Below are 24625 nucleotides of genomic sequence, written 5' to 3'. Positions count from 1 at the left end.
TTGTACTTGGACACCGTTTTATTATTATCTGCAAATGCCCTGCTTTGATTGTTACATGAGTTTCTCTCATCCATGCAACGCCCATCATCGATCCCTGTGCCTACAGTATTTTAATCCTGCTGTTTACTATAATCACTACTGCTGTCTCTGTTACTCTGCTGCTGTTATTTCACTACTGCTACTGCTATAAAACTGTTACTACTGATAAACTCTTGCGAGCAAGTCTGTTTCCAGGTGCAGCTGAATTGACAACTCCGCTGTCAAGGCTTTCAAGTATTCTTTGTCTCCCCTTGTGTCGAATCAATAAATTGGGTTTTACTTCCCGCGAAGACTATTGCGATCCCCTATACTTGTGGGTTATCAAGCGTTGATGGACCAGGAGACTGTGTCCTCCTCAATCCCTGGCTGCCATCCCATGGCCTCCCGACAAAGGTTGTCCCATTCAACCACTTCAGCCGTGCCAAAAGGTCACCGAAACTCAACTCCCCATTCCCCAGGGTTCCCATCCCGTGGTGCCGCATCAGCCACCGAAATAAGCGGATCGGTACAGCAGCTAAAGAGACGGGGGAACCTAGCCATGAAGGGCCCCCGGCCCGTCCACCAGTCCAGCCAGAACCTCGTGCGTCGCCCATTTCGTGCACTATGTTTGGCTCCCAACTTGAAATACCATTTTATTTTATGTATGGAATTCCAGAACTGGGAGCCTTTAGTGGGGACTGTACCATCAAAGAGGTCCCGACCCCTCAGGTACTTTGCACGAATGATGTCTGCCCAAAGACCCTCGGTGTCCTGGTACAGTTTCCAAATCCATTTGAGCATCAGAGCGATGTTCATGAGTTTGGTATTGAGGATTCCCAATCCTCCGAACGACTTAGGTTTACACACCGTAGCCCAGTCTACCATGTGGTACTTCCGTTTGTTGCCCACTCCTTCCCAAAAGAAGCGGCACCGTGGTTTGTCCATGGCCTTGTGCGTACTATCAAAGAGCATGTAAAGGCTCGTGGCAAACTGCGGGAGGCTGGAGAGGCAAGAATTGGTCAGCTCTAGCCTTCCTGCCAAGGCGAGGAACAGTCCTTGCCAGGGGTCCACCCTATGCCCAATCTTCTCCGGCAAGAAGTTCCAATCCGCTACCCTAAGCGACTTGTCACTAATAGGTAAGCCCAAGTACTTAATCGGGAACTCCCCCCTTTTGAAGTTGAGCATACCCGCAACCTGGTGTTGAAGCTCTAGGGTGACCCCTGTCACGACCACTTCACTTTTGTCGAAGTTGATTTTGAGCCCCGACATATTCTCAAAGCAAAGGAGAATAGTCTTAAGGTTCGCAATTCCTACCCCCGTAGGTCTAATCAACACCATAGTGTCATCCGCATACTGAAGATGTGTAACCCCCCTGGGATAAGGTGCGGGATCACACCCTCAATGTGTCCCGCGGAACTAGCCTTTGCCAGAATGGCAGCAAGCCCATCCACAATGAAGTCAAATAAAATCGGGGAGAGAGGGTCGCCTTGCCGAACTCCCCTAGCATTGCGAAAGAACGGCCCTATCTCGCCATTGACATTGATGGCAGTCTGGCCACCCTTGACCAACTGCAATAACCGGTGGACCACCCTCGCGGAGAATCCTTTCCGTAGGAGAATCTCCTGTAGGAAGTCCCAATTGACTCTGTCATAAGCCTTTTCGAAATCCAACTTGAGGAGCAAGCCCTCTTTCTTCCCCACCCTGAGTTCATGTGCAATCTCATGCAGGGCAAGAGCACCCTCGTGCAGGCATCTCCCTTTGATGAAAGCAGATTGGCTCCGATCAATCGTCCTATGCGCAAGTGGTGCTAGCCTAATCGCGTACGCCTTGGCCACGAACTTGAAGATGACATTAATGAGCGCAATAGGCCGAAACTGTGTGATCCGATCCGCCCCCTTAACCTTCGGGATGAGCGAGATAATCCCAAAATTAAGGCGAGCAATGTCCACCCTCCCTAGGGCGAAATCATTCAAAAGCTTGAGAATGGGAGCCCGAAGGGTGCCCCAAAACCGCTTAAAGAACGCCACCGGAAACCCATCCGGACCAGGAGCCGAGTCCGGCTTCATACTAGCGAGAACCTCATCCAACTCGACGGCCGTGAAGGTGATCTCAAGGCCCCAGTTCTCCTCGGCAGAGATCCGTTGTTCCTCATCCCAGAGGTCCGGGCCAAGGGAGAAGACCCTCTCCTCCCCCTTGGACCCCATCAGACCCTGATAGATTTTACTTATAATCAAATATGTTTTCATTTTTATCGTATTAAAATAATATTACTGTTTGTAGGACTATTTTGGTATTTGCATCATTTAAGATTCGCCAACTGGCTGCACCTGGCCGACGGAGCCGCTGCGTCCACGTCATCTGCCGCACCTGGCTCCTCCCCCGCGTCTCCTTGCCACTGCTCCCTCGCGTCTCCCGCACCTGGTGGAAAAAGATGAAATCTTGGATCAGAGAGGATTGAGAGACGTAGGTGGGAGGGACCGATGGTCACGAGAGTAATTATCTCCCCTGTGTGGAGCCCATGTATCTGCATGAATATATCCTTGAATTATTCAACTTTGATGGAAGAAATACCCTGCCGTCATGTTGGCCCCATCCCTAACGTGGACCAATAGGCCTTGGAGTTCCCACGGGAGCAAATGTCTCTAGGTTCATTCTATTCACCTTGATCTTGTGGTGGGGAGCTGGTTTAGCTCGGCTTCGGATCCCCTGGAGTTGGAGTCAACTCCACCGCGTGGAGTTAGGCAAATCCCAGCCCTTCTATTCTTTCTATGGTCTAGATTTAATCGGCTGTAACAACCTATGATTTATCTACTAATTTGGAGGGAAGTTTTTTTTTCCTTTTCATGGTTCCCTCCAAAAATAACTAGTCGCCCCATTTTTCCCACCAAAACCACACCACGCATTGTTGTTTCCCACCAAAACTAGCACATCCATAGTCATCTTCCTTTTCACGATCTGTACTCCTCAAAACCTCCAGATCTGTATTCTTCATCAAAACTCCAGATCTATATACTTCTCTTCTCTGCTGGTATTGGTGGCATTCACTAATGCAGCCAGAATGCAACAATGGACATCTCAGCGAAAATCTCAACGTGGAACCAAACAACAGGGATGAACATGCTGCAAGTTGGACTCCCAGGCTAGGTATGGAATTTAGTACACCAGATGAAGCATGGAATTTCTGGGTTTCTTATGCAGGCAAAACTGGATTTGATGCTAGAAAACACTATAGTAATAAAAATAAGAATGGAGTGGTGACATCAACAAGATTCTTGTGTGGAAAAGAAGGTCATCGATCAAGAGATAAACGCGAGGATCAATACAAGTCTTCGCGAGCTGAAACAAGAACAGGATGTAATGCACGGATGGGAATTATTTTGAACAGGGGAACTAACAAATATCAAATACATGACTTTGTGGCAGAGCACAATCATATCTTTCTCGCCGAGATATGATCCACCTGATCCCATCTCGCGGAAAATTTGTCCATTGGATGCAATGGACATAGATGCGGCAGATCACGCTGCATTGCACCAAAGGCGACACATGTCTTTTCTCGGAGAAGTAGTTGGTGGAACCTCCAATCTTGGATACACACCGCAAGATCGGAAAAATTATTTGAGGACTAAGCGCCAACGTAGTTTGCGGTATGGGGAAGCAGGAGGTTTGTTAAAGTATTTTCAGCAGCAAGTCATTGATAATCCATCATTTCATTATGCTATTCAGCTAGATAGTGAAGAGCAAATAACAAATATATTTTGGGTTGATGCTAAAATGTTAATAGACTACGCTTTATTTGGTGATGTGATTACATTTGATACCACATATTCTACCAACAAAGAGTACAGACCTTTGGGAGTTTTTGTTGGATTTAATCATTTTCGAGAAGTAGTGGTTTTTGGGGCAGCTCTCTTATATGATGAAACAGAAGATTCTTTTGAATGGTTGTTTGAAACTTTTCTAGCGACACATAATCAAAAAGCATCCCAAAACAATTTTTACTGATCAAGTCATAAAGAATGGGCAATGCAATTGGCAAGGTGTTTGTGGATACAATACATGGTTTGTGTTCTTGGCACATGGGTCGAATGCAAGAAGCATTTAAGTGCATATAAGGATGAAGAACCAACGAAGTGGTCCTCCCTAGTGACCCTGGTCAAACATTGGATGAAGAACCAATACAAGGGGTCCTCCTTGTGATCCTAGTCAAAAAAAGGATGAAGCAACAAAAATTTTGAAGGAATACAAGCGTTGCATGTATTTATATGAAAAAGAAGAGAAGTTTGAAGAAGTTTTCAAGTGGATGCAATCTCAGGGGAAGAAAGGGCGTTGGCTGGATGGTGTTTACAAACTCAAGCACAAGTGGGCTTCTTGCTACATGAAGGATGTGTTTACATTGGGAATGCGAAGCACACAACTCGTGAGAGCTTCAATAAGGATCTCAAGCAACATCTCGAAATTTAATTTAGACATAGTGAGGTTCTTCAAACATTTTGAAAGGGCCGTGCAAGAGAAGCGTGAGAAGGAGATAAAGTCCGAACATGAAGCTAGGAAAAAATTGCCGATGCTAAAAATCAAGGGGCACGCCAAAGACTACAACAAGCGACAAATGTTTATACACCACCTATATTTAAACTCTTCCAGGAGGAGTTTGAGAAATCAACGACAAATTATATCAAGAACTCGGTGCGTAATGATTCGATCGTTGAGTTCGGTGTTGCCACTTGCAGCCTTGAAGGAAAGTCAACTAATGATTATGGATATAAAGTATATGTTCACCCCATTAATCAAACAGGTTTCTTGCGGTTGTAAGAAATTCGAGAAACTTGGGATCCTTCGTAGCCATGCTTTAAAATCACTAGATATGATGAATATCAAGTTGATTCGAAGCATACATTCTTAAACGATGGACAAAAGAAGCAAGATCGGGCATCGTGCAAGACAACAGAGGGAAGGAAATTGTTGAAGATCCCAAGTTAGAAAAATTGCAACGATACAAATCTTTATGCAAAAGGTTTGGTCGCATGGCTTCGAGCGGTGGATTTTGATGAAACGTATTTCTTACTAGACAGTTCAATTGATTCAATGAACAAAACCATAGAAGAGAAGATAAAGGAAATTTTCAAGCGGAAGATTGTCATGAGGAAAGTTCGCCATGGCACAAGAAACCTTGGATAGTAGAGTGGGTGGTTTAAAAAAAGAGAAGGCCTAAGAGTAATAAGAGACCAAAGGATTGGGTTGAATCAATGCAAGAAAAGGCTAAAAAGAAAGGAAAGAAACAAAGAAGTCAACACAAGGGAAATCCAAAAAAAGAAAGAAAGGTGGAACAGGACAAAAAGGAGGGTCCAAGTGATGAAGTACAATACTACAAAAATAATGTAACAACTATCGCTCATCCCATTGGTCCATGAGTTCCGACATACGTATTGAGTCTAATCATGAAATTGTTTTTATTACCTACGGTGGTGTCGAGGTACCAATAGATATCTTGTGGATGAACGAAAATGGAAATGCTACCGGTTTCACTAATCGTTGTTGGTAAGATATCAACTAGTCTATTTACAAAAATTGAGAACACTAAACCTTTGGTTTCTCACAAGTTTGTATCATAATTCAGGGACCGAGCGATAATGGTTTACCTCCATCACGTACTCATCTTACGGATACGACATCATACACTCAAGTATGTACTTTATGCTATGTTATTGAAACATAATCTAATTGCAATATATCATATTTCATTTCATTCTTATTTTGGGTTTGCATCTACTATCTGACAGGAAACAAGTATTAGATATACTCAAGATGAGCAATTCAATTGTCCTCCTGTCAGTACCATTCCAACAAGCCAATTTGCAGGATACTATAATCAATTCTTGTGAACAAGCCAAGAAACATAGTCTATTTTATCATATGTACTAGTTATGTCAATCATTGACACTACAGTGCACACTTTTCCCTTAATTTGTAACTGCAAGTACCGTATGCTATACAGGAATCATAAATTGATTGGTATATATATTTTCTTACCATTTCTTGCTCGAGTGGCCGCTGGAATCGCTCTCTGGAATCGCTCTGTGTGTGCACCTGCTCTTCCTCCCATAAGCTTGAGTTCCTGAAGCCTATGTACTCTTGGCGCGAGCTCCTGGAGGCTGGAGCGGACTTGGAGGAAGCAAAGTCCCAATTTTGGGTGCGCTCCTGGTGCGGCGGAGACTTCGTGGAGGCTGCAAGCTCGCGATTTGGGGCGAGCTGCAGCAGCGACTCCACGGAGGCTGCAAGGTCGCAATTTGGGGCGAGCTCCTGGTGCGGCCTCGACTTCGTGGAGGCTGCAAGCTTGCGGTCGGTGGCGGCTCCTCGTGCCGCGGCGGCTCGGTAGAGGCCGCAAGCTCATGGCGACACAGCACCTCCGTGGAGGAGGTCCTCGCGACCTGGGCGAGCGCATGCTAGGATGGAGACGCTAGTGAAGGAGGCCGGGCTTAGGCCGTCGATTGGCTGCCGGAGCTAACGAGGGGCGTATGCGGCCTGCCGGAAGGGATGAATGGGAGCTGTTGCAGGGATACAGAGGGGAATCGTGAACCTGTGATGTGGTGAAGCTTCAGAGCCTTATCCAGAAGAGGAAAACGAAGCTTTCAAGAGGATATGAACAGCATTTTAAATCTAGACCATAGAAACAAAAGAAGGGCTGGGATTTTCCCAACTCTACGCGGTGGAGTTGTGTCCAACTCCAGGGGATCCGAAGCCGTTTAGCTCCATGTGCTGAGTGCTTCAATATGCTTATGCTATCACCATCGCAAGAGAAAATGCTACTCCCGCTGGGCGAAATTAATTGAATCAGCTGGTATTAGATCAATATCGAGAATCTAGGGGGATGTTAGAATCTATACCTCCCATTTAAACAAAGTCGATCGAGGTGTTTAACTTGGCAAATCGCATGAAAACTTGTTTTAGCTTATACTACTATAGGTGAAAACATCAATGTCTTTCTAGTAAAGCTGATCTCTCCTACTCTGTATCTGATTCGTGATGCATCTCACCCTTTCAGAGCTGAGACATAACCTCGCCCCCAACATCAGTTCAGTCCCACTATTACTCGTTCGTTCAATCGTTCTCACTTGTAATTTGTGAAGCTGTAGACGCAGTTGCAGCTCCAGCTTCTTGTTCCCCCCGAAGAGAAAGAAAAATCTCCACCTCCCTGCGGACCGGCCGCCGGACGGGTAGCAGAGTAGCAGAGCGGTGACCACCGCGACCACGATGAGCAGCATGGTCCAGCTCGTTCCGTGGCCCGCCGATCCTTTCACCACCGGCGTCGCCTCGTCGGCGTGCCCGCGCGAGGAAAAGCTGCCGCCTGCTCCCGCGCGCTGGAAGGTCAGCTTTTTTTTTTTTTTTGCTTCTCAAATGAAACCTACTCCTGCGGTCCTGCCGTCTTCGGGGACGCGCCCTACGCGTTCCAGCCCGGGGTGGACCTCTCCGGCTCGCTCCTATACACGCCACTCCTCGTCAACAACGTGAGCACCGCCGGGGTGTCCAGCAAGGGGGACAAGTCGACCGACTACTTCATCGGCGTGACGGCCATCAAGGTGAACGGCCGCGCCGTGCCGCTGAACGCCACGCTGCTGGGAATCGACAAGCAGGGCTTCGGCGGCACCAAGCTGAGCACGTTGGCGCCGGCCCTACACCGTGTTGGAGACCTCCATCCACAGGGCCGTCACCGACGCGTTCACGGTGGAGACGGCCATGATCCCTTGCGTGGCCGCCGTGGCGCCGTTCAGGCTCTGCTACGACGGGAGCAAGGTGGGGAGCACCCGCGTCGGCCCGGCCGTGCCGACCGTCGAGCTGGTGCTGCAGAACGAGGCCACGTCGTGGGTGGTGTTCGGGGCCAACTCGATGGTGCCCGCCAGGGGCGGCGCGCTCTGCCTCGGCGTGGTAGACGGCGGCCCCGCCCCTCGGACGTCGGTGGTGGTCGGCGGCCACATGATGGAGGACAACCTGCTGGAGTTCGACCTGCAACGGTCGCGCCTCGGGTTCAGCTCATCCCTGCTCTTCCGGCAGACGACTTGCAACAACTTCCGCCTCGGGTAGGAATGGTTGCAGCCTGTATGTACGTCTAAATGCTAATCCACAGTCAACTCAAACAGAGGATTTGCTCTGGAATTAGACCTTAGGTAATTACAATTGGCTTTGACTCAAGTTGGGCGAGGTTGCAATATGCCGGCCAGTCAGTTTTAAAGCTCTTTCTTCAGCTTTTTTTTTTAATAGCAAAACTCTTCCTTCAGATCGGCTACAGTATTTCAAATGTTAAATTTGACTTTGAGGGGAACACCGGGACTGAGTTCAAATGAGAGGTATAGATACTAACATACCCATAGATTTTCAAGATTGATCTAAACCACAAATGAACAACAGGCTGGCCTTTGGTCCGATACTCCAACATGTACGGCAATGATAGATTACAAATCTCCTATGCGCTCTTGACACTGAAATTCAGCTTCAGCCACAGTGATTCATCCTAGTACATGCACGCACGCTCGACTTGGCTACGGCCGAACAAACATCTTAATCCACCTCCCTCTCTCCGCGCCCCTGCCCATATGGATGACGAGGAGTTTGGAAATGGCCGCCTCGGTCAAGCCGCCTCGGCGGAGAGCTTCCACGGCGGGGCGCATGTTTTTTTCCACGTCAGCCATGAGGCCCCGAGGGACGCGGGAGAAGCCGATGCGGAGGTCGTCGTCGCTGCCGATGATGCCGCGGAGGAACTTGATGGACAGAACGAGGTGCTTGTCGAGGCTGCGCGCGAGGAGGATAGGCTCGCTGGCGATCTTGCGGGGCTCCAAGCCGAGGGAGGCGAAGAAGTCGAGCTTGGGGCGGAGGATCCGTTCGGGATCGAAGATGAGGATCGACGCGGCGCTGCGCAACGTCCGGACGATGTCCGCGTTGGTGAAGCCATAGTCTTTGAGGAGGGCACGCACTGCGTCGGCCTTGTCGTTCGAAAGGATGCGGGTCTTCTGATTGGTGGCCGTGGCGGCGGAGGCGGCAGAGGAGAGGCCGCAGGAGATGAGGTAGGAGACGGTGGCTGGGTAGAGTTCGGAGTTGGGTACAAAGCAGACGGCAGTCCCGCGGCCGTCGCCTGCCTCCGGTCTATATAAAGAGGACGCACGCTCTTCTTTCTCATCCACTCCTTCAAATAAATTCTAGCCGCCACAAGCCTCACCGTAGCGCCGTCTAACTCTTCCTGCGACGCAGCCAAGCTCGCGAGGAAGTCCATGGTGGGTCCTGGTGGCCGGCGAGGCGGTCGAGGCCGCGGGCCTAGGCGCCCCCGGGGCCGGAGCATGGGCCGCCTTGGTGGAGCAGCTACGGCCCCACGGTCGCCGTCGCCTGCGCCCTCCTTGTCTTCGCAGGAGGGCCGATGTTTCGAGTTCCTCCTTCGCATCGACGACGACCCACTCGGCATCAAGCGTCTCCCGGACAAGTTCGTCCAGTTCGTCGATGACGTCGAGCCGGCGTACTTGCAACTACGGGAGGCCAGCTACAACTTCTGCCGGTGGACTGTCGAGGTCTTATTCGACGGGCAGGGCAAGATGTACCTGCACACGGGGTGAGACAAGTTCGCCTGCGACCTCGCGCTCGAGCCCGGCTGCCAGCTCACCTTCCTCTACGAGGGGGACGACGAGATGATCGTCAAGGTGTTCGATGACACAACCTGCCACAAGCACTACCACACCGGCGAATCCGGCTCAGACACCGATAGTAAAAACTTAGAGTGTTCTTTCTTTTGTAGCGAATATGGCTACGGGCCAGTTGAAGCAAGTAGTGAAGGTTTCTGGTTGTTCTTCCTCAAAAGAACCAATAGGGGTACCATCACTAGCTGGATTTTCCAGTTTGGGTGACTGGAAGTGCCTAAGAGTGTTCTTTTTTGGAAGCGTACAAACGGAACCAACACAACTGGTTTTCCTTTTTTACAATGTTTTTATTTGTGTCAACCATGGTTCAAACTATGTATTAGTTTGTGTAAACCATGTTCCCAATTATGTATTAGTTCGTGTAAAACCCTAGCCGCCACAAGCTCCACTGTAGTGCCGCCTAGCTCTTCCTGCGACGTAGCCAGGCCCGCGAGCAAGTCCATGGCGGGTCCTGGTGGCCGGCGAGGCGGTCGAGGCCGCGGGCATGGGCGCCCCTGGGGCCGGGGCCGGGGCCGCCGTGGTGCAGCAGCTACGGCCCCATGATTGCCGTCGCCTGCGCCCTCCTCGTCTTCGCAAGAGGACCGCTGCTTCGAGTTCCTCCTCCGCATCGGCGACGACCCTCTCGGCATCAAGCAGCTCCCGGACAAGTTCGCTGAGTTCGTCGATGGCGTCGAGTCGGCGCACTTGCAGCTACGGGAGGTCAGCTGCAACTTCTGTCGGTGGACTGTCGAGGTCTTGTTCGACAGGCAGGGCAAGATGTGCCTGCACACGGGGTGGGACAAGTTCGCCCGCGACCTCGCGCTCGAGCCCGGCTGCCAGCTCACCTTCCTCTACGAGGGGGACGGCGAGATGATCGTCAAGGTGTTCGACGACACAGCCTGTCGCAGGCACTGCCATACCGGCGAATCCGGCTCGGACATCGATAGTTAAAACTTAGAGTGTTCTTTCTTTGCAGCGAATATGGCTATGGGCCAGTTGAAGCTAGTAGTGAAGGTTTCTGGTTGTTCTTCCTCAAAAGAACCAACAGGGGTATGATGGCGTGTGCTCGTCGTATGCAGACACGCTGTTGTGGAACCCAAAGAGGAAGGTGTGATAAGCACAACAACAAGTTTTCCCTCAGTAAGAAACCAAGATTTAATCGACCAATAGGAGAAAGGCGTGACTTCTGAATGTGTTGCTGGCTGACTACTGGCAGGGCGCAATACCGACGTCAGCAGCAACATAGAACCTGCACACAACACAACCAAAGTACTTTGCCCCAACTTACAGTGAGTTTGTCAATCTCACCGGTTTACTGAACACAAAGGATCAGACGTATCGAATGGAAGAAGATGTTTGCAGAAAGTAAACTGAACAAAATTGCAGTTGAATTTATCAGTAATGGAAATAGGACCAGGGTCCACAATTCACTAGAGGTTTCTCTCCATAAGGAAATAGCATGTTGGGTAAACGAATTAAAGCTGGGCAATTGACAGAGTATCGATCGATACATAACAAGATGATTACTATGATAATTTGGTATTGGGCATTACAACATAATACATAGACCGTAATCCAACTGCGTCTATGACTAATAATCCACCTTCAGGTTAGCGTCTGCACCCCTTCCAGTATAAAGTTGCAAGCAACAGACTATCGCATTAAGCAATGTGTGTAAAGTAAATAATAGAATTACCCTTGGATAAAACATTGTTGGGTTATCTCTCGTAGCAACAACACATCTACAACCTTAGAAGTTATAAAGTCACTCTCCCAGGAAACTAGAGGCATGAACCTATTATCGAGCATAAATACCCCCTCTTGGAGTCACAAGTGTCCACTTGGCCAGAGTTTCTACTAGCAACGGAGAGCATGCAAGATCACAAATAACATATGACATGAATATATAATCAATCTCAACATAGTATTCAACATTCATCGGATCCCAGCAAACCAAACATAGAGGATTACATAAAGATGATCTTGATCATGTAGGGCAGCTCACAAGATCGATACATGAAGCACAAAGTGGAGAAGACAACTATCTAGCTACTGCTATGGACCCATAGTCCAGGGATGAACTACTCACGCATCACTTCGGAGACGGGCATGGCGATGTAGATTCCTCTGGCGATCATTTGCCCCTCTAGCAGGGTGCCGGGAAGAGCTTCAGAACCCACCGAGATGGGTTCGGCGATGGCGGCCGCGATGGAACTTTTTGTGGATGGAGGCTCGGGTATCCATGGTTTTCCCGAGAAGATGTATAAATAGGCGGAGGATTTAGGTCCGTGGGGTGCCCGTGGGCCCCACACCTACCCTAGGTGCAGGCCAGGCCTAGGCCATGCCTAGGGGTGGTGTGGGCGCCCTGGTGCGCCTCTTCGTCTCCCCTCCGGACTTCGTCTTCGTTTCAGTAAAATAATGACTTCGTTTTTTGTTTCACCCAATTCCGAGAATATTTCCTATACAACTTTTTTGAAATATAAAAATAGCAGAAAACAGGGAACTGGCACTGTGGCATCTTGTTAATAGGTTTGTGCCGAAAATCATGTAAAAGTCCAACGAAGTGTAAACAAAACACATATGAATTGGTTTAAAACAAGCATGGATCATCAAAAATTAGAGATACGTTTGAGACGTATCAACATCCCCAAGCTTAACTCCTGCCCCTCCTCGAGTAGGTAAGTGATAATAAAATAAATATTAAGGTGACATGAAGCCAACACAATCTTGATCAAGCATGTAAAGCCTTGTGAGCTGGGATCTAAGTACTCTAACATAGACATGATAGATATAATTCAATTGAACATGGCAACTATGTTATAACATGAAGTATAACTCAAACAAAGGATCACGAATAATAGTGCATTGAAAGCAACTGTGTGTTTATGATGATAGAGTAAACATAATAATGTGGTACTCAACATGCATGTCCTTATGGAATAGAAAAACATAAATGAAAGGACACCTTCAAATTTCAGAGGGTGACTAGATACAAATAATTTAACAGCAAGCAATAGCGCAATCATGAATCAATCAATAATAACTTTGGAACTATGCACATTGCACTAAGAATAAAAACTATGCTCTCTTAATCGGTGCATAAAGTAGAAGGTGGAGACTCAAGATGAAAGTAAAAGAAAGGCCCTTCGCATAGGGAAGCAGGGATTACCCATGTGCTAGAGCTTTTTATTTTGAAAGCAATAGGAGTGTTGAAAATATTTATTTTGAGAGGTGCTACTTATGTCAACGGTAGTAATAAATAGTATGGCTTATGCATAATTACTTACTATAAGTTTGCTTGCCTCATGCATAATATACCAATATTGATCACACCTTGTCCTAATTAGCCTGGACTTCCATGGATTTTCATCGCATACATATGTTTTAACCAAGTGTCACAAAGGGATACCTCCTTGCCTCCTGTACAAAGGTCCTTCAGAGATGGATCTCATTTGATTTCTCAATTTTGATGAATCTCAACTTTATTGGACATCCATACCGGAAAAACAAGGACAACAGATATTTGGAATTTTGCCCAGCTGAAATTTCCACCATGTGAACATGTATTTAATTGGCGGCCCAATGTTCCTCTCTAACAATATGCATACTCAAATCTTTGCACCTCATGGTAAATCTTCCTTACTTTAAACAAGATGAGCATGCATAGTAATTCACATGATATTCAACAAATCCATATTGATGGTGTTCCTCATGATAGCATGGTTATCACACAACAAGCAACTATAATAACTAAAATGCATAGGACATAATGCTTGCCACAATAGTTTTTAGACCACTTTCCCATGAGCTATAATTTCCACAAAATAAGTGATTATTTTTGAAGGTTTAAAGGTAGCACACAAGCAATTTACTTTGGAGTGGCGGTAAAATACCACATGTAGGTAGATATTGTGGACACAATTGGCAATTTTGGTTGTTGGTGGTTGGATGCACGAGTAGAGCTCATACTCAGTACATGTGAAGGCTAGCAAAAGACTGGGAGCGACCAACTAAGAGAGCAATAATGACCATAATCATTCATATCGACAAAACATTATCAATCAAAGCATAAAGTGATATTACAAATCAAAAATTAAATGATCATAGAGGCTTTAGTTGTTTTGTTATAGTCATAACATGGTATAAGCATGCGCCAAGTCAACCCAATAAAGCATCAAAAGAGAATACCACAATACTATGCTTTTGTGATAGAAACAACACATGATTCTTTAAATGACACATTATGCACTCTCAGACATTTGAAACAAGTCATGCTAAAACAATAAATACTAAGCATATGACAATAATAACATCCAACATGACATGCCAAAGTCTATGCCACAATCTAGATAAGCTTCCATTTGCATCACTATAGTTATGAAATATTTTACTCGTATCCAACACCAATCAACTTATTTGAAATAAATCTAAGAGATGAAATACATTATGAACCAGAGAGATAATCATACATAAAGAATACTAACATGCTCTGAACAAAGTTTAAGTGAACAAGAGCTAAGCGCAGTACCATAAAACTAGAACACTCGTAGAACAATAACAGCGAAAACTAGAGCGTTCTATGCAATTAAAAAGGAGCGGATCTTTCTCCAAAACAAATGTGCCGGGATCCAACATATGCTACAGAAAAAAAAACAAAACAAAATTCAAAAAACAAAAATAAATACGCCCCAAGAACAACACATAGCGTATGAAGCAACAAAAATAGAGCGTATAGAGAGATGACCTGTTGCTTCGTTGATGAAGAGGGGATGCCTTAGGCATCCCCAAGCTTTGATGCGTGTACCTCTTGAATATGTCTTGGGGTGCAGGGGCATCCCAAAGTTTGAGCTTTTGTCCATTCTTCATCCCATCACATCATTCTTCTTTCCCTACACTTGAAAACTTTCTTCATACAAAAACTTCGCACAATTCTTCATTAGTAGCATTAGTACAATCAAAATAAATGAATCCACTTGTGTTCAATACTAACATATATAAAGCATAAGCTACTTTAGCAACCTTTCAAATAGTTCTTTGATCAAAAGAACTCAAAAAAAAAAGATTTTAACAGGCAAATGCAAATATTGCCGAGATCTGTCAAAACATAACAGCAGGTAAAGATCGACATTTCCGAAAATGCTTTATTGTTTATTTCGAAAAGTAGTAAACTAATGAAAGTTAGATAATAACCTGGGGCATATGAATAAAAAATGACAGCTCAAAATTACGCTCTGGCTATTTTTACGATTTTTTATGGTAACAGCTCAAAATCTGTTTTCGGACAGCAACTTCCCCAAACATTACTTTCTTCCTATTAGAGGCTATAACTTCCAAGACTCAAATTTTTTTACTGTAAATAAAAAATAGGTTGTCTCCCATAAACGCTTTTTGTATTTAACGCCTTTCAGCTAGGCACATTAAAAATGCGAGCATCAAGTATTATCAAGTGAAGAAGCATCAAGATCAATGCGAGAAGTCTTTTCAACAAAGATTTGTATTTTATAAATATGAGTCTTAGAAGACCCTTTCTCTGCACTTTTAGGTTCACTACTTTCATCAAATAGATTTTCAGGAATAATCCAATCAAAATTCTTTTCCCAAACTTCATGCACTGCTACTAATTTGAAAGGTATTGGTATTCTACCTTCTTTACTACTTTTGGTTTGGTCAAGTGTACCAAAGATATCTACACATGAGCCTAGCTTATCAAACCAATCAAAAAAATTCCTAACTTCTATAACCACATCTTTAAATTCTCGAAGCAAAGTTTCTAGGATAAAATCTTTCTTTTCATCGTCCTCAATTTCATGGAGTTTAAAAAAACATTTGCTGCATAAAAGGATTAAGCCTAACAAATCTAGTCTCCAGCATTTAAACTAAACAGGCTGCAACAGTTTCATAATCATGAGCAAGTTCTACGAGGAATTTATCCTCAACATCTTCATGCTTACTAACATGATTGGAGAATTTTTCAATGTTATCTTTCCCAATTATAGAACCACTACCTACAGATAGGCCCTTCGGATCGTACTTAGGAATCAATATAATGAAATAAAAAAGAAATAAAAATTATGTAATAAACTAATTTTTGTGTTTTTGATATAAGACAACTATAAAAGTAAACTAATTTTTTTGTGTTTTTGATATAATGAAAGCAAAAAAGAACAAAGTAAAGTAAACTAAGAAAACTATAACAAAGTAAAGATATTGGAGATGAGAGACTCCCCTTGTAGAAATCCTCTTTCTCCCCGGCAACGACGCCAGAATACAATTTGCTGGTGTGCAGTTGACGTGGGAGTTAGAAATCTATGTGGTGTAATTTTTCTTCAGTTTCCCGGCAACGGCGCCAGAAAACAAGCTTGATGGCGTGTACTCGACGTATGCGGACACGCTGTTGGGGAACCCCAAGAGGAATATGTGATGAGCACAACAGCAAGTTTCCCCTCAGTACGAAATCAAGGTTTAATCGACCAGTAGGAGAAACGTGGGACTTCTGAAGGTGTTGCTGGCTGACTAGTGGCAGGGCGCACTACCGGCGTCAGCAACAACGTGGAACCTGCACACAACACAACCAAAGTACGTTTCCCCAACTTACATTGAGGTTGTCAATCTTACCGGTTTGCTGAACACAATGGATTAGAGTATCGAATGGAAGGAGATGTTTGCAGAAAGTAAACAGAACATGATTGCAGTTGAACTTATCAGTAAAGGAAATAAGACTGTGGTCCACAGGTCACTAGAGCTGTCCCTCCATGAAGAAATAGCATGTTGGGTAAACAAATTATAGCTGAGCAATTGACAGAATATCGATCGATACATGAAAAGATGATTACTATGATAAGGTATTGGAAATTACAGCATAATACATAGACCGTAATCCAACTGAGTCTATGACTAATAATCCACCTCAGGTTAGCGTCCGCACCCCTTCTAGTATAAATTTGCAAGCAACAGACTATCGCATTAAGCAATGTGTGTAAAGTAAAAAATAAAGTTACCCTCGGATAAAACATTGTTGGGTTATCCCTAGTAGCAACAGAATACAACCTTAGAAGTTATAAAGTCACTCTCCCAGATTACTAGAGGCAGGAACCTACTATCGAGCATAAATACCCCCTCTTGGAGTCACAAGTGTTCACTTGGCCAGAGTTTCTACTAGCAACGGAGAGCATGCAAGATCACAAATAACATATGATATGAATATATAATCAATCTTAACATAGTATTCAATATTCATCGGATCCCAGCAAACCAAACATAGAGGATTACATAAAGATGATCTTGCTCATGTAGGGCAGCTCACAAGATCGATACATGAAGCACATGATGGAGAAGACAACCATCTAGCTACTGCTATGGACCCATAGTCCAGGAATGAACTACTCACGCATCACTTCTGAGGCGGGCATGGCGATGTAGATGCCTCCGGCGATGATTTTCCCCTCCGGCAGGGTGCCGGGAAAAGCTTCAGAACCCCCGAGATGGGTTCAGCGATGGCGGCCACGACAGAACTTTTCATGGTTAGAGGCTCAGATATCCAGGGTTTTCCTGAGAAGATGTATAAATAGACGGGGGATTCAGGTCGATGGGGCGCCTGGTGGCCCCACAATTCCCCTAGGCGCGGGCCAGGCCTAGGCCGCGCCTAGGGTGGTGTGGGCGCCCTGGTGCGCCTCTTCGTCCCCCTCCAGACTTCGTCTTTGTTTCGGTAAAATATTGACTTCGGCTTTTGTTTCATCCAATTCCGAGAATATTTACTGTATAACTTTTTTGAAATATAAAAATAACAGAAAACAGGGGACTAACACTGTGGCATCTTGTTAATAGGTTAGTGCCGGGAATCATGTAAAAGTGCAACGAAGTGTAAACAAAACACATGAATTGGTGTAAAATAAGCATGAAGCATCAAAAATTATAGATACATTTGAGATGTATTAGGAACCTGAAGAAAAGTTACACCATAGAGATTTCCAACTCCCACGGCAATCTGCGCTCAGCAGAGGCTGAAGAGGAGGCGGCTAGTGTTTTGGAGAGCGACGGCTATATTTTTTCCCGTGAATCTTGATACAACGGCTATGTGCATCTTGGTTATGCAGAGGCTGAATGTAATTGTTTGTTTAAGTAATGAAATCGTTCATTATCGAAAAAATATTGAACAACATATTCTGTCTCATGAGTTGTTTGACACCAAGGTGACAAGGCCAAACTACCCCCTCTGAACTCTGAAGACTGTCTGCCACGTTCATGTTCAGTCTGGTGCCAAGTTCGGTTTGTAAAATTAAGCTTCAAAGATGGGGTTTTCATGCAAAATCCCTCTGGCTGCAACTTCGCTCGCTTCCTTGGCCAGCGTTCGAACATCTTAACGGGAGAACCTCTCCCGCCTATGATGGATCCCCGCTGGTTGTTGTATCAGCGCCGCCACACCCCCTCTAAACGCGAGGCCCTTCTCCTCGTCATCGCTATCCTCCGGAACCCTCAAGATCCCCTCCGTGTCTACTCCTTCGCGCCATGCCCCAACCTCAGCCCCCACCTCCCGGCCGGACCCGTCCCCAGAGCCCTACCCGCCGCCGATGCTGTCGCGCTCGAGAACAAGAGACTGAGTCCACTAATCAATTGCCGGTAGTTCACGATTCTGTTGGGTTTAGGATTGCCAATGCTTGTGATGGGCTTTCTCTACTGAGCAAGGCTCATAACATACTCGATGAAATGACTGCTCGAGGCGCCTCTGTGGGGCTGGGTACATACTACCCAAACATGAAAGCATATTGCAAGGAGCAAAAGACCACAGAGGTTGCACAGCCTGTAGCGGAGACTACTGCAGCAAGGTTGCTGCTTGATGCTGGCAGTTATGATGCTCTTATTGATGCTTCGGTGGCATCCCATGATTTTTCAGTCTGAATTTGCTCTTTTCAAGGATACGAGGGATGCAAGGCTACCAGTTCTTAGGTCAAGTTATCTTACTACAATGACAAGGCTTGACAGATAACAACCAGCCTGAGCTCATGGCATCATTCTTGCATGCAGTAGTTCATGGCCCAAGTGTAGAGATCGCTACGCATGATTGGAGCTCCATAAAATACATGCATTTTTATAAGGTTGGGAGGATAGATGATGGTTGGAGGACATGCCGGAGGATGGTATTCCTGCTATCTGAGCAAAATAATCAGATGTACCTCTCACTTATCAACGGCCATCTCTCTGCTGGGAATTACTCTATTGTACTCATATTATGGACAGAAGTGAGCACGAAGGGGGCTGATTTCACCCACGAGTTGATTGTTGCCTTTCTGTATGCTTTGCTCAATATGGCAATGCAGGTGATTGAAAAGACACAATAGTTGAAAATGTTTGTGGATAAGTGGAGACACAAAGAGGCATTCATGGAAAACCATATCAAACTGAAACTGAAACTCGCGAAGCTTCAGGAAACTGGAAGCCCTGATCATGATGAAGAACTGGGATGGTCTTAATTTAAAACATTGCAACCAATCATGTCCTTCGTGGCTTAATTTGATCACCCATGTTTCTGTGAGAACTTAAATCCTTTTGGAAGCTGTAGCAAGCCAAAAACATCAGAGATGAACAGGCATGGCGATGTGTGATCATAATACGTTCGTAATTGAGGTTAGGGAAGCTGACACACTTGTCTTCTCTTATTTTGTTTCCAGGTATAGCTGTTTTAGTTCAGAGAGCATTTACTTTACTGGCTGACTTGGCTTTGTACTAGTTTTGTAACTAGCTTGTTCTAACCTCCAGACCCACTTAAGATTCTTAAATTAGTGAACAATAAGTTTCCCCTCATGTCACTAAATTATAATAAGTTTTCCTGAAATGCTTCTCATGGAATGCATAATCTGTTGCTGTGAACTGGTGATAAACAATATGATATTTACTGATAATTTCCTGTTCATTTTCTCCATTAAGCTATCATTTAATGTTTTCACTCTCTGCTTACTGTCAAATGCAAAATAGTTATCGAGCCTCCGCCTAAATTAATTCTTACAGAACATATGACTGTACTGCAACGGAGAACTGGGTGCGCCCTTAGGGCCTGCTTGGAGTGGTGGTAATATTTGTGTCTCCACCAGTAATTATCTCTAGATACCGATGGATACATAGGTACTACAACCAATCCAAATAGCCCCTTACTGTGGACAAGTGAATACCAAAAACCGGAATTGGTAAAAACAACCGGCTATTAGAACCGGACAAAGCACTAATATTGGAGTCACGGTGATACTGGAAATATGTGAAGTGCATAAGGGTCGACAGTAGGACTTGTTTTGAGATTTCAGATTTCTCTGTTAGCCATCTAGCAGGGAAAACTGTTTGCTAACTTTGTGTGTAAAGGGTTTTCAAAACCCTAATACCGCATTGTGTAGTCAAATTAACAAAAATGTGGTTTAAAAATAGCACGCATCAAATAAAAAGGAACTGCAGGTTATAGTATAGCATCCATAGTGTCACTAAATTCACAAGAAAATCCAACAGTATGGTTACAGGGCAGTCGATAATACAGCAATAACATGACATAGGTCTGGTTCCTAAACCATTATTACAGGTTCCCATTATAGGCTGAAAATTGCAAATAGTAAAGGAAACATAACATAGTTCTGGTTGTTAAACCATTATTACAAGTTCTCATTGGAAGCTGAAAGTTGCAAATAGTAAAAGAAATGTAATTATATATTGTAGTAACACCAGGAGAAATACAGTTGATCTGAACTGACAATGTATTCGACGCTGATTTACGTCCTTCCATTATCATTGTGCCTCCCTTTCCCTCTGTGCAAACAACAAGCCGTCATCACAAGATTACTGAGCACATGTTAGTATTAGTGCATTTTAACATGAAGAATATTACCTGGTACGTTGTACATGAGACTGGCTGTTGATCAAGGATGTTTTGATAGTCGCAATGTTCTCAGACATGAGATCGATGGTCGCAGCCACAGACTTAGGACATAAGCCATTGCCATGTGCGAGCTTCAGAAGAATCTGGAACCCCACGGTTACAAGAGTTTCTCCATCCTCGCCTAGGGCAATGCCACCCTGGGCAGACTCACTGACGGGGAGGAGGGAGAAGCCGGTGGGGTAAATGGATACATTGCTCTCCCCCATGTCCCCTGGGCTCAGGATCTTGTTCATCAGTTGGGTATCGATGGGTGCGTAAACAATGAACGAGCCCGACACGTCATAGCAGCTGTTCTGGAGGATCATGATGTTTTCCCTTTTTTCTGCGGCATTCTGGTCAATCACATAAATATACTTGAGTTAGTGGAGTGAGATATCTGATTACCTAAGAAAACGATGGCTCTTGTAGGTACTGAAGCTAGATGTGTTTGGTACCTTAACATGCAGTGTGGAGACGGTATCATCACCTTCTATGCTGCCAGAGACACAGACTTCCTCCCTCACGACACCACCTTTCACCAGCACATCCCACTGTGTAAGGTACACATGACATGAGTACATAGCTAGCTTGCGGAGAGAAGCGAAATGCCCGTACCACGTGTGTGATTGGAGAGGTAGATCAGGGTATTTTCATTGGTGTACCTGTGCACGCAGCGTGTTGTTCCTGAGCAGATCAAACGTGACCCTAAGTGGTATTGGAAGCTGGAACGATGCGCTCACAGACACAATAGCTGTGTTCGGGCGGTCATGGTTCCTCCTATGCGCGATCTTGATATCTTGTTCCGTACCAGCGCCGCACACGATGGTCCATGCGTCCTCAGGGATGGCGGCGACGCTGTTGCTGTAGCTGACAAGCAGGCCATCGGCTAGCTTCATTAGGGACTTCCTCCCCTTTGAGTTGGCTGAAACAAACCAAAGAGGAAAAGCTTGTTTCTGTAAAGAAATGCCTTCCAGGATTTGCTCAGTTCAGAGTATCAGACACTGAAGATCTGTAGGTTCGACTTACCTCTTAAAGCATTTCTGGTAATAACGTGGAAGGTGTCTCTTAAACGCAAGCACTGTCGTGCGATGCTGGTTGCCCAGCGCCTAGCTCCAAACATGAGTCCACTCAGACATGGCTGGTAGAGGCCTTGAACTCCGGTATCATCTACTAGAACATGCTCTATGACGATGATCTGCCAACAAGATTTCCGAGCAAATAAAGCATGGGCTAATTCGCCTTCATATATACCAGTATCACCACATGGTAGTTATTTATCAATTTTCAGTCTTTCTTTACCATACCTTGCAGCTGTTATGTTCTAGGGGCTGAATTAGCACTCCTGAAGGCATCTTGCGGCATTGGAAGAAGGTGCAATCACTGCTATCCAAGGACACGTCAACAATGAGTGTTGTCCCGTTTTGTAGCTCCCTGCAGGACCTCACGAATGTGCATTTCCTCGATGGTACCAGGGGGGACGGGAACACCATCTCAATTGTCATCTGTTGTTTTCAAGCAAACAAAAGATGTCAATTAGTGAAGAAAACTAATTTTACCTTAGTATAGTGTGCTTGTTTTGTCGGTAATGAAGATTTGTCTTATTTTGGACAAGATCTTTGCACTAAAGACAAAAATTATAAGCCATACATACCAAATGCATAGCGCCATCGTAGCCTACATTAGTATGCCACTTATAAGCCTTAATGGTTTTTGCACTTGACAGAATTCCGGGACAGAGAGATGCATAGCACTCCTGCATTTATTTAACATTAGGATCAGATCGCGACTTGAAATAACATCAACTGCATTAGCATTGAATTATGTACTTTTTTGGTTGACAAAGAATAACTAGCCTTTTTATACAATTTGTATATAACTTACAGAATCCATGAGATAATCCATAATATTTTTGGTGCCCATCATGACCACAACATCAGCACGAGTGGCCTCGGTCTTGAATCCTATTTTATCTGCACTATTTTTTCCACCAAATTGTGTAGCATAAGCCATCTTGTTCAGTATTTCAAATGAACCACCAGGGACAGGCAGCCATAGAGGGCCATGTGAGTTGGACAAAATGGTAAACTCATCCATTGCATTATTAGTTAGTTCAACAATAATTTGTATGTCATTTTGTCTCGTAACAACATTTTCTGCAGACGAGTCATGTTGGAAAGGTTGTCTGGAATTTTGAAGTGTTTCAGCTTGCAATTGGGAAATCTGCCAAATGAAAGGCAAGACATTAGTAAGTGAAAATAATACAACATTGGTGCAATCTTCATAATACTCTGTAGCTTAGTGTTATATTACTGAACTTGAAACATATTCATCCAAATGTTTCTAGCTTACTGAAACTTGATTGAAAATGCCTGAGAGGCTTGATTATATGTGTACCTCTAGCTCCAGCCAGTTATTTTGCTCTTTGAGCCTTTGCATATCTGGAGAGAGCTGGTTATCTGGCAGTGGATCACAAGTGGGACAAAACATAGTCCTCTGAGCTTCCTTAAGCTTCTTATTTTCTTCGCTCAACCTTACATTCTCCACTTTCAATCTATAGTTCTCTTCTTTTTCATTCAGATTCTGCAGTTTATGTCACAGAACATGTACAGAAAATTATAACTAATTTCAAGATAGAGTGTTTTCTACGATACATCCTGATAAGGGCTAAGGCTACATACAGTAAGTGTAACTTAAGAAGTGAAGCTATGACAGTGGAATAATAGCTGATAATGCATACTTAATGGCGAGGTAGATGATCTGATACAAACTGTATAATTGAGATTCTGCGAATGTTTAAGACCAGACCTTGACTTGTGTTATCTTGTTCTGAAACCAAAACTTCACTTGTTGTTCTGTAAGACCAGTTATCTCACTCAGCTCCCTCCTTCGATATTCATCCGGGCGAGTACAAAAGCTAAAATGTCTGTTCATTCAAGTGAGAAAAAAATGACAATTGGCAAGTCGTTAAATTCTTGTAACAAACTCAAGAAGTGTGCAGGTGTGTAAACTATTATCCTTCTCACATTTTCTTAAAGAGGCCTTTTTACATTTTATAGGTAGATCAATATATTAGAAGAAGGATCAAACATGGGATATGTATTTACATGATCATGTGGACAAACCATCACTGCTACAGATACGATGCAATTCATGTCAACCAAATTTATTGGGTTAAAAATTACTAAAGATCAAAATATTGTCATGAATATTTGCACTTCTAAAAGAAGAAGATAATTATCAACTTGAAATCAATCATAGTATCCTTAGTAGTATCCATACCCTTGAAGTATCTGGTTCTGCCGGAAAGTGAGCCTCTGTAGGCGCTTCTTCCTTGGTTTTGGGCCAATGCCATCTTGATCATTAGTGGGGTTCCCCCGACTTATGTTTCTGTTGCTAAGCGATATGTCAAAGTCAACATTATCACCATACATCCCATCTAATTCTTCAGAGTAATTGTCAAAGGTTTGCTGCTCCTCGCCGTGTGCTTGACCACTCGCCCGTGGCATGCCATTCTGATATTAAAAAATAGTACTTACACTTTTAGATTCATACTCCACACTAAAGTAAGAAACTTACACTAGTAAGTTGAATTTATTTTTATTAAATAATAGAAGAGTTAAAAGGACCCTCTATATGGACTCCATGAGGTTACAAGTTCGCATATTAGTCCAAAATAAAAGAACTTAGAAAATACATTTTCATGCTTCAAACATATGCTATACATTTAGTATCCACCCACACATTTGTTTTCCTTCCCCAGTGGGAGAATAAGAATAGTGTAAGTCGGAAAATTCAATTTGGCTCTCGGGAAAATATGCCCCCTCCACCTAAAAATCATATTTTTAATTTTCAAAAATTCCAACAAAAAACTTCGCATGTACATCTCAACAATCTATGTGTGTTCGTACAGTTTCACGAAAAACTGACGTTTTTCTATGGCCGATGAAAAAAGATAAAACATATCCCACAAAAGCCTTGTTTTTAGCATACAACTTTGTATTTTTACACAGTCCAAACGACAATTTGATTTTTTTAGGAAAGATTTTATGCGCCCGTAGTA

General features: G+C 44.4%; 1 protein-coding gene and 2 pseudogenes across 1 annotated transcript; 2 read left to right on the top strand and 1 right to left on the bottom strand.

Annotated features, from left to right (window-relative positions):
• Positions 1-6142: 6142 nt before the first annotated feature.
• LOC127339519 (probable aspartic proteinase GIP2) lies at positions 6143-8260 on the top strand (annotated as a pseudogene).
• Positions 8261-18025: 9765 nt separating this feature from the next.
• Positions 18026-19253, top strand: LOC127338324 (pentatricopeptide repeat-containing protein At1g69290-like; annotated as a pseudogene).
• Positions 19254-20157: 904 nt separating this feature from the next.
• On the bottom strand, positions 20158-24054 carry LOC127338323 (homeobox-leucine zipper protein TF1-like). Its single transcript, XM_051364490.2, has 11 exons — positions 23845-24054; positions 23371-23488; positions 22960-23145; positions 22447-22785; positions 22217-22318; positions 21870-22067; positions 21592-21760; positions 21228-21487; positions 21021-21116; positions 20536-20918; positions 20158-20456 (listed from the first exon to the last, which is right to left on the bottom strand). The coding sequence occupies exons 1-11, from the start codon at positions 23994-23996 to the stop codon at positions 20420-20422; spliced, it is 2040 nt and encodes a 679-aa protein (XP_051220450.1). The 5' UTR covers positions 23997-24054; the 3' UTR covers positions 20158-20419.
• Between the last annotated feature and the right edge of the window lie 571 nt (positions 24055-24625).

This window comes from Lolium perenne, chromosome 3, assembly GCF_019359855.2.
Source record: "Lolium perenne isolate Kyuss_39 chromosome 3, Kyuss_2.0, whole genome shotgun sequence".
Lineage (NCBI taxonomy): Eukaryota > Viridiplantae > Streptophyta > Magnoliopsida > Poales > Poaceae > Lolium > Lolium perenne.
Note: the sequence above shows the minus strand (reverse complement) of the source record. Positions and strands in the feature narration are given on the sequence as shown.